General features: G+C 30.1%; 1 protein-coding gene across 1 annotated transcript; it reads right to left on the bottom strand.

Moving 5' to 3' along the window:
- Positions 1 to 2,039: 2,039 nt before the first annotated feature.
- LOC107007853 (rho GTPase-activating protein 3) lies at positions 2,040 to 6,096 on the bottom strand. Its single transcript, XM_015206663.2, has 5 exons — positions 5,265 to 6,096; positions 4,555 to 4,675; positions 4,339 to 4,461; positions 3,168 to 3,398; positions 2,040 to 2,987 (listed from the first exon to the last, which is right to left on the bottom strand). The coding sequence occupies exons 1-5, from the start codon at positions 5,711 to 5,713 to the stop codon at positions 2,421 to 2,423; spliced, it is 1,491 nt and encodes a 496-aa protein (XP_015062149.1). The 5' UTR covers positions 5,714 to 6,096; the 3' UTR covers positions 2,040 to 2,420.
- Between the last annotated feature and the right edge of the window lie 6,592 nt (positions 6,097 to 12,688).

The following is a 12,688-nucleotide window of genomic DNA, read 5'->3' as shown; positions in this document are numbered from 1 at the left end:
ATCTACTTGTTTTCCAGGAAATCATTTTCTAGGAAAACATTTTCCATGGAAAACATTTTCCTCTATACCAAACACACCTTTAAAACTGTTCCAAAAAGATATGCCATTAAAAAATAAAATAAAAATATTTAATACACAAAATTATACACATTTCATACTATAAATGTCAAAAAAAAAATAGAAACATTGCATTACAAATCAGAAACAGACAAACAAACTAGCATTTCATATTTCGACCAATTTTGTACTATTTTTTCACCAACAATTCCATTAATATTACACATATCCACAAATAACAAAAAAATTACTAAACAAAAAAACAAATATAACTTTCATCATCACACAAAAAATTAGCTAAACAAAAAAAAAATTCACTAAACAAAAAAAATACAGTTTTCATACAAAATTCATACATAATTATATCAACAGTTACCTTCATATGCCAAACAGAAACATATATTCTAATTTCAACAAAGGTTCATACATGATTAATACAACTTTCATACTTTAACGATACACAGAATTATAAATACTTATTTTTTGACTAGTGACTAAACACACTGTACCATCAAATTCATTTTTTATATTTTGTTCATAAATCAAGTATTACGCGAATCTTCAATTTTATTAAAAGTCAAACACATATACATGCTGTTTTTCAGATACGGTATACATACGAAAATACTGTTTCATCAAAAAAAAAAGCTATAATCTATATTTCAGATCTAAAAATAACCAAAAAAATCGACACAATGTTCTCCATGTTAAAACCCAAAAAATCATAATCAAAACCAACAAATCATAATTAAAATCAACCTGATGAATTTCACCTTCCACCATGTTTTATTAATATCGACACAATGTTTTCCATCGCAGCAAATCAATTTTCCAACGTCAAAATTTCTTCAATTACTAAAAAAAAAAAGCAAACTGATATCTAATGCAAATCTGAAAGAATAGTGAAAATTGAAAAGAAAAAAAAACCAGGTTGTACGTTAATGTCAATTTGTTAGAGCTTTTTAAGGAATTAAATCAAAATTTATTCTCATTTAAACTAATTTGAAAGATTTAAGGTAACTAACTAATCTGAATATTTTTTAAATTTTCTTAAAACGTGTTAATCAATTAACACCAATTAATAATTGTATTTAATTTAAGTAATAAAGGATGCCATTTTCCATTTATATTTTTGTCCTTTTTTTTATTCAATTTTCTTTTAAACAAATTTTTTTAATTATTTCAAATTAACATTATAGTTTATAATAATATGTTATAGCTTGAGATATTAAATTTTATATATTGAAATACAAACTCTAATACTATATCTTGAGAATATTATTATAGAAAATGCTATATACCCAATTTACACAATAAATTTCTAAATTCACAGATTTATTGATATCAAATACGTAAAAAAGGATCAAAATACTTATTGACAATTATTTATGATAAATAAATAAAATTACAAAAAACTCCTTTGTGTTATTAGGTAAAAAAAATTTTATAGGCCTTGTTACTTTGAAAATAAAATAGATGAATAATTATATAACAATATTAAATTAATTTAAAAAATCAAAGCATATTAATAAAACATAATTCAAGTTAATTGCACAATCCTCATCAACGACTTTTCATAGTTTGAGCAATAATTACAATAGCCTTGTTGGAGATGGTATTAAATATTTCTTTTTCAATTTATAACATATCAAATATGTGGACCTTAGGCATTACCTAGGAAAAATAAGATGGAACATGAAGATTATTTTTCAAACTAAAAATTCGCTGTCACTATCCTGCGGGATAAAATCTCCGCTTCTGTATAATAGCTCGCAAAGATTTGTTCTTTTCCTTTTAGAGTATTAAGGAAAATTTGACTCTAAAGTTGAACGAAAAAAATAATATATTAAAAAAAGTATAATAACGATCAAATTTCATCATGTTGTGCCATCACAGAATGTCTAGTTATAACTTGGGTTTCTCCAACCTTGTATGAAGACTAAAAAAAAATTTCACTTGTTATTTACCAATTCTACACAATATTATGGAGATCAAAATCACACAGGTATATATATATCCACCAAACACTGAGTTTTTCAATGGAAACAATACTGCTTTCTGCTCACATTTCTAAAGTTTAATTCTAACACCACCAATTATACATACTTCTCATTCTTTTACACTACTCCAGTGCTGTTAAGGCGCTACAGTAGGCTGACAATGAAGCAACAAATTATACTTTTGAGGCACACCTCTATCAATATGTTCATCAAACTACATGTTAGTACCTGGAACACACTATGAATAAAATGATCCTCTCACTAAATTCTGGACCAAACAGTAGTGATACCAATATTAGTACAAACTGCAGCAAATATTAAGGACAAAGTGAAAACAAAGATCCCATCCTGAGGTTACCTGTTTCATGCCAATGCTTCTCTGCCTCCTCTCCTACTATTTACAATCCCGATAAGTCTGCTCTTCTTCACGGGCTTACTCAGTTGAAATACAGGATGCCTGCATAGCTTTTGCATTCCCTTCCTTAAACTAAGTCTAAACACTGTGTTCTCAACCTCCTCGGTGTCAAATCCCTCTCTAAACCTACTCTCTAGTGTTTGTCTTTTGTGAGCAACTGGAGAGGTCTTCACAACGGAATCACATTCCTCTCCAGCATCACTTGTAGTACTCCTACAGTTCCAGAATTGCTCCCCTAACTCGCATTCTGTACTGTCTAAAGTAGCACTTCTTGAGAGTTCACCAGCAGTTGGTTTTTCGTGAGAATAGCCATCCAGAACTGGCTCTTTAGTAAGTACTCCATTTGATTGTGTTGAGACATAATCTACCATGCAACTGGAAATGTTAGCACGTGGTGACTGCATTTGGCATGTCTCATGTGATTCTTCTCTTTCATGAAGGGTCTTTATAACAAGTGTCTTAAGGAGGTTCATTACTTGGACTGCATGAATTAGTGCAGTCAAAGGATCAACCATCTGCAAGAGATTTACTATCCCATTATTAGTATATATGAAACACAATCACCAGACGGCATACCATATCATTCCCAATTTAGACATCTGGGTAAAACTAAGCCCTTTAAACTCAGTTTCCATCAAACATGCATTTGAGAAGGAGAACATTAATAAATACACTTCTGAGAAGTTCTCAAGTACCTGAGTCATGTTAGGAGCAAACACCATGGCAATATTCCTTGCATTCATCTTGTTATAACGCTCATTATGCACAACGTCTGCCATTAAATTGATTGCCCAGTCAAGCAGTGCAGCTTCAGTTGGAGGAAGTAAGTTCACTAGTTGGGTGCACTCTTCTTCAGTGTTGCAATTCATCACCTGCTCCGGGGTTAGAGAATCTAGTACACCTGTAGGCAGCTCCCTAAGCCATGCCTGAAAACATATGGAAAGTGTTGGCTCATCAATTATATAAGAGTGGTAAAGACTATTTCTGGGACAAGTAGATCGTCACTGAATTAAGGGTTACACAGCTATTTAAAGGGTCTATCTGAAAACAAAAATGAAGTGTCCATAAAGAACTCTTTTGGTGCACTTTTCCAGCCCCCGAAAAGACGTATATAATACAAGGGGAACTTCTCTCCAGAAATAACGGCAGTTCAGAGATAGATTACTAATTTTGTAACCAAAAGACAAATGCAACAACCATGAATTGAATTCACCAACCTTAACACAGAACGACAAGCCATGTATGAGACTACGAAACCTCCGTATGCCAGAAGTTCAATAAGCTTTAACTATCTTGACTAGTATTAACTAATATATTATCTTGTCCCAGTGGCAATACATAGTGCATTTACCTCAAGTACAGAAAGAGTTTGAACTGAGAAACTAAGACCTGAGATATTCTTCTTCGGACAATTATCGCAGGGAAAGCACCTTGAATGCTCATCTTTGTAGTCCTTTTTTGTTGACCAATTTCATAGTTTTATCACTTTCAAAGATGGCACAAGAAGGATGTACTAACCAAAAGGCTGAAATGCATGTTATGTTTTCAACACATTTACTTGATTTTCCATTCTTGCTCAAACCCAGAATTTATATACCAAATCATTGATGCTGCCTATTGTTTTTTCTAATCGAACCTGTAATGAACTCCAGATGTAAAATGGATTTCCATACACCATTTAGCATAACACACACGCCAATAGACTGGGAAAGTACTTTGACAAGCTAGGCATAGCAAAGGTGGGTATTTGAAATTGGAATTCAGTTGAATTCAGAGCTTCAAATCTTGCTAGCATCTATTCTAATTGTTAGTTAAAACTTGGAAAACTCAGTAACAAATGGAGATGGATGAATATGTTAAAGCTACCTTAATCAATCCTGCCAAACAATGAACATCAATGCCATATGGAACAACGCCTTTACTATTCAGCTGGTTCCTCACAGTTTCTCCTTGACTATTCTCAGCATTAATCCGGAATATTCCTTCTACCTTCAACCAAATGCAGAAAAGACTGCAAGTTTCAGCATATTTAATGCCAATAGCCATATTTTAGATTTTTCAAGTACAGAGAAAGAACAATACTTGTAGGCCTCCTTCAGTATACAGACGACTCTGCAGCTCAAGAAGTATCGTTGGCACGCTGTTTCCTCTTTGGTCATATGAACATTGCATTGACTGGACTGAAACTCCAAAAACACTTGCACTGCAAAATACAATTGAAATAAGAGAATTGAATGTTTTCAGCATAAAGAATCAGCACAAAAAAATGAGCAAGACAATAGGAATAGTCAGGTGAAGATGTGCAACCAACAGTAGCTGAAACAAAAAAAATCACCAATAGCAGTCTCTAGTGTTAATTTAAGAGCCCTGATAATAGTAGAACAAAATATATCCATAATACTATCATGAAACTCTTTCGGACGACAACCCCTTTCCTAACAATGGACAATTCTCTATTCTGATGTAATAGATAAGACGGAAGGCAGATTCAGCATTTGATTTTCGCCCAGCATTAGATCTAAATACATCTGAACTATCACTTTTTGTGAGCAAACTCAAACAGCATTTATGTACTCAATGTCAAACTAATTGAGACTATCTACATGAATCAATTGCATTGATTCCACTCTGTTCAGTCCAATTTCATAAACGATTTGCTGCTTGGCTGTAAGCTGAATAAATCAAATGAGAATGTGGTTTTTCCATAGAAGAGAAACTTCCCAGATCTGGATAAGATAAACTCAACTCCTTGGACATTAATCTTTCAAGTAAATAAGAAATTGAAGAGGTACCTTGCGCTAGGGACTTTAGAGGGAACTTCTGGCTCGAGCTCAATAGGCAAGCCAAGGAAGCCATTGAAGCGATCAAAGGTAACATGAGAAACGTGACAGACATCAGTGGGCCATCCAATGTCCATGTTAGCTACATCATCTCTATCCACACTGCAAGTGACCAACGACTTCCGGAGCGCCGTCACCAAAACCGCCAGAATTGGTGATTGGTTATTGTCATGGCTCTGACGTCCCCGGTCATCACCGGAAATCCGACTCCGTCGGTTTGGGTCCAGACTTAAAAATCCCTCTTCCCCTTCTTCTTCTTCTTCATCTTCTTCTTCTTCTTTACTTACTTGTTCGTAATCATAGAGAGAGGAACAACGAGGAGACAAGTCTAGAACTGATGAAGAGTTGGAAGCAGAAACCCGGCCAAAAGTATACGACTTAGATCGCAAAAGACGAGTCATAATTGGGAATTACGTACCAATAATTTCCTGGTTTCAATGAGGGCTATATAATAAGGAGATTGGAAAGAGAATAATATACATGCATTATGAATTTATGATGATGGAACTGACAAATAGAAATTGATTGTGAATGAGAGAAGAAGATAGAGTGAGGGAGGGGGAAAATAATGGACATGAAAGTGAGCGTATAGGAATAGTTGTAATGACAGCGATAGGGATTGGGGACACAATACATTATTATAATGCTCTGTCTTTTTGGATCTTTGTGTCTTCCGCTCGTGAAGTAACTGACCTGGAAATGGCAGCTACATATTAACTCCTTTTTGCTTTCAACCGACGGTCACCGCCGTACTAAGCTGCCGGAGAAGACACGCACTGTTGCTATGCTGCAAAATTATTTATTTCTTACGAGAAAAAAAACTAGTCCGAAATTTACATCATCGTCCTATTCACGAGTTAATATATACATATATTTAATTAATTTTTTAATATTGATACAAAATTTACGATAAAATTAATGGATTTGTTTGAATCAACAATTTTTCACCTACCTCTGTCTTCTCAGTCTAGGTATAATTTTCGAAAGCTTGAAAAATAATTTGTAATGAGTAATTAATATTAAATATTTATTATGTTAAATAAATATTATACTTCCTTTGTTCAGAATTATTTGTCATGTTAGGCTTTTCAAAAGTTAATTTGACTAATTTTTAAACTTAAATTAAATCATATTAATTTGATATTTTAAATAAAAAAAAATTAGATATTCTAAAACATATGAAAAGTACTATAAATTGCAATTTTTTGCATACTAATATGATGAAAAAATACATCTCAAAATGTTAGTCAAAATTTTTATAATTTGACTTTAAAAATAGAAATCATGATAAATAATACCGAATGGAGGGAATACTTCCTTCGTTTCAAAAAAAAAATCTAGTTTAACTTGGAACGGAGTTTAAGAAAAGAAATAAGATTTTTTACTCTTGTGGTTCTAAAATAAAGTTATGTCAAATGTACCAAAATGCCCTTTAATCTTATGGTGTTAAACATGTCACATGAAAAGTTAAAATTAAAATGTTATCAAAAAAATTATTCTTTTTAAAATAAATTAAAAAAATAAAAATATTCTTTATTAAACGAAGAGAATAATAAATGAAATATCGCTACAAAATGTCAGCGAGTGGAGTGGGCTAATAAGGTTTACATAAACCAGCTCAAATATCAAAGAAGTGTGAACACCGTGAATAATATAAATGAGTAGTGACCCATTGACTGATCATATAACCAACTGCGGTTGAACTAATAAGTGCTTTGCACCACAAATTACTTCCCGCCATTTTAATTTATCTATCATTTTACCAATTTTAACTTAATATAATTATAAAAAAAATTATATTTTATAATTTTTAACATTTCACATAAAACTTTAAAATTAAAAAATTATAAAAAGCGAAATTTATTTAATCAATTAAATAATTTAAAGCGAAAAGAATAATTAATAAGAGAGAGGAGCTAGGAATAGTTATGGACGGAATAATAGCATTAATCGCACCTTCGAATAATTAATATACTCATACCAAGTGCTATCATTTACTCTACTTATTAATAGTGTTCGTACTCTGTACTCTTCTTAAATAATAAATACTCCACATTATTTTGTGTAATGTTTAATTTCTTCTGCCAGCTTTATTTCTAAGGTTTAGTTATTAAGCAGAGAAAAATAAATTATTTTGTTACGTTGAATTTTGATCTTTAGTAAATGAAATGAAATAACAAGAATATTTTATGATTTGAAATATTTTATCTTTTGTGTGAAATAACTAATTTAATTATTTAATACAAATGATGATATAAAGCAATTTATGAATTTAATTAATATCCATAGTCAATTCCTTGTGAGATGATAAAAAGTGACTCACAAGGAATTATCATAGCATGACTAGAGGGATTAATCTGCATGCACCGCGATTAATTAATTAATTAATTATACTAGGAGAGAATAATATAAATTAAAGTTTATAAAAGAGATGAATATTCTTAATTATCTGTAATTTCAGTTGTTGTCTGCTGTTTTGCAAAAAGGACAAAGGAGTAGTATGCAAATGTCTTCTATTTGAAGCATTTGGGCAAATGACAATTGACAAGTGTGTTGGCACTTCCTCTTTCACTTTCTCCTTCACAATTTTCTTTTCTATATTTGTTAATCTATAGACTAATACTTAATATTTTAGCTAATATAATGCCTATTTCTTTGCTAACTTGGATTCTTCCCTTTCAAATTGTACTCAAGTTTCTCTTTTTGTCCTTTTCAATCATCAACCAAAATCATACATGCTTGTTTCTAATAACAATAATAAAATCTCACTACGTAAATCCGACCATTAATTCATAGAGATAGAGAGACTGTTTTAGAAAGATCCTCAGCTCAAATACTTCAGTAAAAATTGAAGAAAATAACGAAAAAACATATCAACTAATAAGAAAAGTAGTATATAATCTACGAGAGGTAGTGGGATATTCAAAATAAATGGGAAATAAAATACTCCCCGATTTAAATTTGATCAACCTATCTTAATTTGACATGGAGTTTAACAAAGTAAAAAGTATTTTAAATTTTTTGCTTTTAAACTAAAGATAAGTAGAATTTAACAAAATCTCATTTGATCTTGTGGCCTTAAACATGTTATGTGTGAAATTGAAATTAAAATTATTTAAAAAAATATATTTTCTTTTTAAATCAACTAAAAAAAAATTAAAACACACAAACTGAAACAAAGATAAAACTACATTCTTCAAACAAGCTAAGATTGGGCGCTTAATTACGCATCTTTGGGGTGTCCTCATCATCGAAGAACATGTACTAAAATAAATATGTGACTCGTTTAGATCATAAGCTGACACAAAAGTATGAAAATTGGATGTTAATGATAGTTTAACCTAAATGGCATGTTGATTTTTTTTTTAATTTATCCCAAATAGTTGAGAAAATAGGGTCACATGAGGGCATGTGATATGTCTTTTTTGGGACCCTTTCTTCTGTTTCTACTCTCTATATTAAGTCACCTTCCTCTTTATTTTGGGACCTCTTGTTGATTTAGGACTATTATATCCTCATAACTTGAATGTTGTACATCTAGTGCATGCTCTTTTAAATGAACATAATTATAATGGAGATCTTTTCACCAATATGTCACAACAAAATATCTTTCTGTTTCACTAAACACTTACTTAAAATAATGTCTTCTAACCCTTCTTCTATCACTCTCATGCCAATTAAAATCTACTATCAATTAGAATACTCAATGCACGTTACGTTCTGTACTCTTTTGGGCCTTTATGACTACCAAAATTTTAATTTTATATATAAGCCAGATTTCTATGATAATCCAATAAATAATGTTAACATGAAAGCGATAAAAAAAAAAAATGTAAAAGTACCCCATTAACTTATGTTTGAAATTTTAGAGACACATTTATATTATACTAAGGTCCTATTATCAACTGATTTATTTTATAAATAATTTTCTACCCCTTTTCAGCCTACGCGGTGGTACTAGCTTGAAAAAAAATTCAACACGCGCCAGGACCAGAAGATTACGTAGGCCGAAAAGAGGTAGAGAATATTTTATAAATAAGTTCAGGGAGGTAATAGGACTTTAGTATAATATAAGTGTGTCTTTGAGATATCGAACATAGATTGGATTACTTATGCATTTTCTTAGAAAAAAAAAACACAATAATTAAATTGATTTGATTCAAAGTTCACAGAGCGTACCTCCACTTTTAAGTATGAGATATTTTTTATCTTTATTTTATAGATTATTAAGTCATTTAAGGACCAACTAGAGAAGAATGTTTAGGGTAAATATGAGTTGATAATCTCCAATAAGAGAAGAATGATAAAGTAAAGTTATTGTATAATCAATTAAACAATATATTTAGAAGTGAATATTTATATACTTTGATGATATTAACGATAAAAAAAAATAGTTCAGTGAATAAAACAAATAATAATCCGTTAAATAGTTTGGCCATAGATCTAGTCAAAATAAATATATGAAGCTGAGTCCAATTTAGATAAATGTGTTATATAATAAGTTCAAATTTATGTGGTTTTCCATGATTTAAAAAACAGATTGACCAGACTATAAAGACCCAGAAGTAGTAACTAGTATGTAATCCCTCCCATAATTGTGTATATATGGTGTATATCAAATGAGATGTTATAATTAGTGGCTGGTGTCTGTTCTTGGATTTTTAAACCAAAAAAATAAAAATTAGCCATGACATCAATTACAATGATATTTTTCTCCAAAAGAAGCATGTCAATTGTCATGCTGGAAGAACAAAGTTGAAAACAATATTGTGTAGATGCTACTCGACTGAGATACATATTGACATTCACTTATTTACACCGCGCAGTTTAAACAATTTTGATAAGTTGGCTAGAACAAATCTATATTAATACCTTATGTCCAAATATATAATACAAAATTCAATTAAAAAAAAACTATAAATATCTGTCATCATCACTAAATTTCAAATGCAAAAATCATAAATTTCAAATCTTAAATCTGTATCGTTAGTAAGTTCACATCATTATCATACATCACTTGTAGCAACACTTAAATGCTGATGCGTGCCTTGTTCCATAACGTTACAAACAAGTCATGAACTTTTATTTGAAAAGGAACTAAAGAGGACGTTTGGAGAAAAGTCCCTTTGAAGCTACTCTAAGCACACACCAAAAAGGAAAAACAATGCGTCAACTATATATAAAAACAATGCGTAAACTATATATATGAATGTTGAAATTGATAAAAGGAAGAAAATATTTGAGGTGTTGGGAAATTAAAGTAGGTGTGATTATTACGTAACCCCTAACAATATAGTCAATTATTAATGGGATTCTCAACCAAATCCTATAGGGAATATCCCATAAAATTGAAAGGATACAACACAAATCGAAAAATGGTACAAATATATTTATGAACTTTGCCTTAATAGGGTCAAAAGAAGGGGCAAAAAGCAGATCCAGAATTGATTAAGCTAAAAGAGTAAGCAAAAAATTAACTTTCAAAGAACTTTGGAACTACGTGAACTTTTTAATTCCTTTTTGGTTAATTGAAGGCACATAATGTTGACTTCTGTATAAAACTCGATCGAAGAAGACCTGTGCAGAATGTTTTCCACTTATATTATAATATATAATATAATATGATAGATAGTCTATTTAATTATTAAAACATTATATATTCTTTAGTTCTGATCCACGAAATTATTGGAACAATTCTTAATTTAGTCAAGCCATGTGAACCTGTTTTAAATTGACTTATTTTAAATGTTTTAAAGACAAAATAATATTAAAGCACTTTTAAAATGTCTGGATACGCCAACAGCGTCTCCCCATGTGCTCATGTTACTTAACAAAAATTCGAGGGTTCGAATCCCTCTCTCTCCTTTTTTGCTAAGCACTTAATTTAGAGCAAAAATGAAAAAATAAATATATCAAAAGTCATAAGTTGAAATTTCTAGCCTATGACTTTTGGCTTATATATAAATCAAAAGTCAATCATAACAGATTCTTGCATATTAGATAAAAATTGTTAACAAGTTCGTTTTTCATTTGTAAGAATGAATAGAATACCCTTGTTGTTTTGAAAAAAAGTTACAACGTTAAATATATTTCTTGCAAACAAATGGATGAAAGATGAATATAGAGTGAAAAGGAAGTTAAAAAGTTCTATTAAAAAAATATTTTTGAAGATTAAAAAAAAAAGGATAAATTTAAATAGTAAAAAATAATACTTAGTGTTGATCAAATCAGAAGTTTTTATAAACTGAAACGTCATAAGTTAGGGATGACCAAAATAGTTACACCCATTAAACTCTGGTAAAAAAATAATATATTTTATATATCTTTAATGTATACTCAATTTATATTCACTAACCTTATCTGAATAAGGTATAAGATACATTGAATTTACACTTTGGCTACATCAGTTGTACTTCAAAGGCCATATTAAGTACTATACATTTTTATGGATACACTTATGATACATAAAATATACTTTGTGAAAGTCAGATTCTATATACATTTTTGGCGATTTCTTTTGGATGATAAAGAAGAACAGATGCACCAAAAACTCAAAACAAAAAAGAATGAATAAATATGGTGACCGTAATATCTTTCTTTTTCATTGTTGAAAGATAGCAGTAAAATAAAATAGATGATTCATTTTCATTCATTGACTTATTCACTATACCAAAAAAAAAAGAAAAAAAGGAGAGGCTAATTTCAAAGGAGCTCTATTTTCAAACAAGCTCTAGATTGATTCATGATAGTTATACATTTATCTTAAATTAGATTTTGTTATTTTGTGGAAACTTAGTAATATGTATAGTTCGATCAAACTGATTAATTAACTTGATCGAAATATATAAAATGTATATATTAATTATGTATATCACATGTCTGTGTACTGTATATTATATGTATAGTATAGATACATTATACTTAAATATACAAAGCAACGAAGCTTACACTTTTGTTAGCTATTTTGTAAATTAGATTACCTATAGACATTGTAATATAACTATCCTTAATTTTATTCAGCAAAAAAAAAAATATTAATCACTTGACATATATTTATGAAAGATTATTAGCACGCTTAGTCCCTCGAGTATCATTGCTCCTTGTAATTTTTGGTAAGCACATTCAACCTCTGATCAATTGATATTTGCACTTTTGTTCCTCCAAATCACGAATTTTCACAAATCTATTAAGTATTAATTCACCCATAAAGTACTCTACAGATCATATATTTTCTTATATAAATGGATCAAATATACATGTTTTTTTGATTAATTGAAAATAAATATGCTTATGCAAATATTATAAGGAGTAATAAAAAAGGGAAAATTATATATAATAGCAAACTAATAACATAAAATAAATGGAGTAGCTAGGGT

The sequence above is a fragment of the Solanum pennellii genome, chromosome 1 (assembly GCF_001406875.1).
Source record: "Solanum pennellii chromosome 1, SPENNV200".
In the NCBI taxonomy this organism is placed as follows: Eukaryota; Viridiplantae; Streptophyta; class Magnoliopsida; order Solanales; family Solanaceae; genus Solanum; species Solanum pennellii.
Note: the sequence above shows the minus strand (reverse complement) of the source record. Positions and strands in the feature narration are given on the sequence as shown.

Excerpts from the sequence above, each read along its gene's own strand:
- LOC107007853 (XM_015206663.2), bottom strand. The coding sequence starts at position 5,713 with ATGACTCGTCTTTTGCGATCTAAGTCGTATACTTTTGGCCGGGTTTCT. Across the intron at positions 3,399-4,338 it reads GTTTGGCAGGATTGATTAAG|GCATGGCTTAGGGAGCTGCC; the intron begins GTAGCTTTAACA and ends ATATGTTTTCAG. Across the intron at positions 2,988-3,167 it reads TTGCTCCTAACATGACTCAG|ATGGTTGATCCTTTGACTGC; the intron begins GTACTTGAGAAC and ends AATCTCTTGCAG.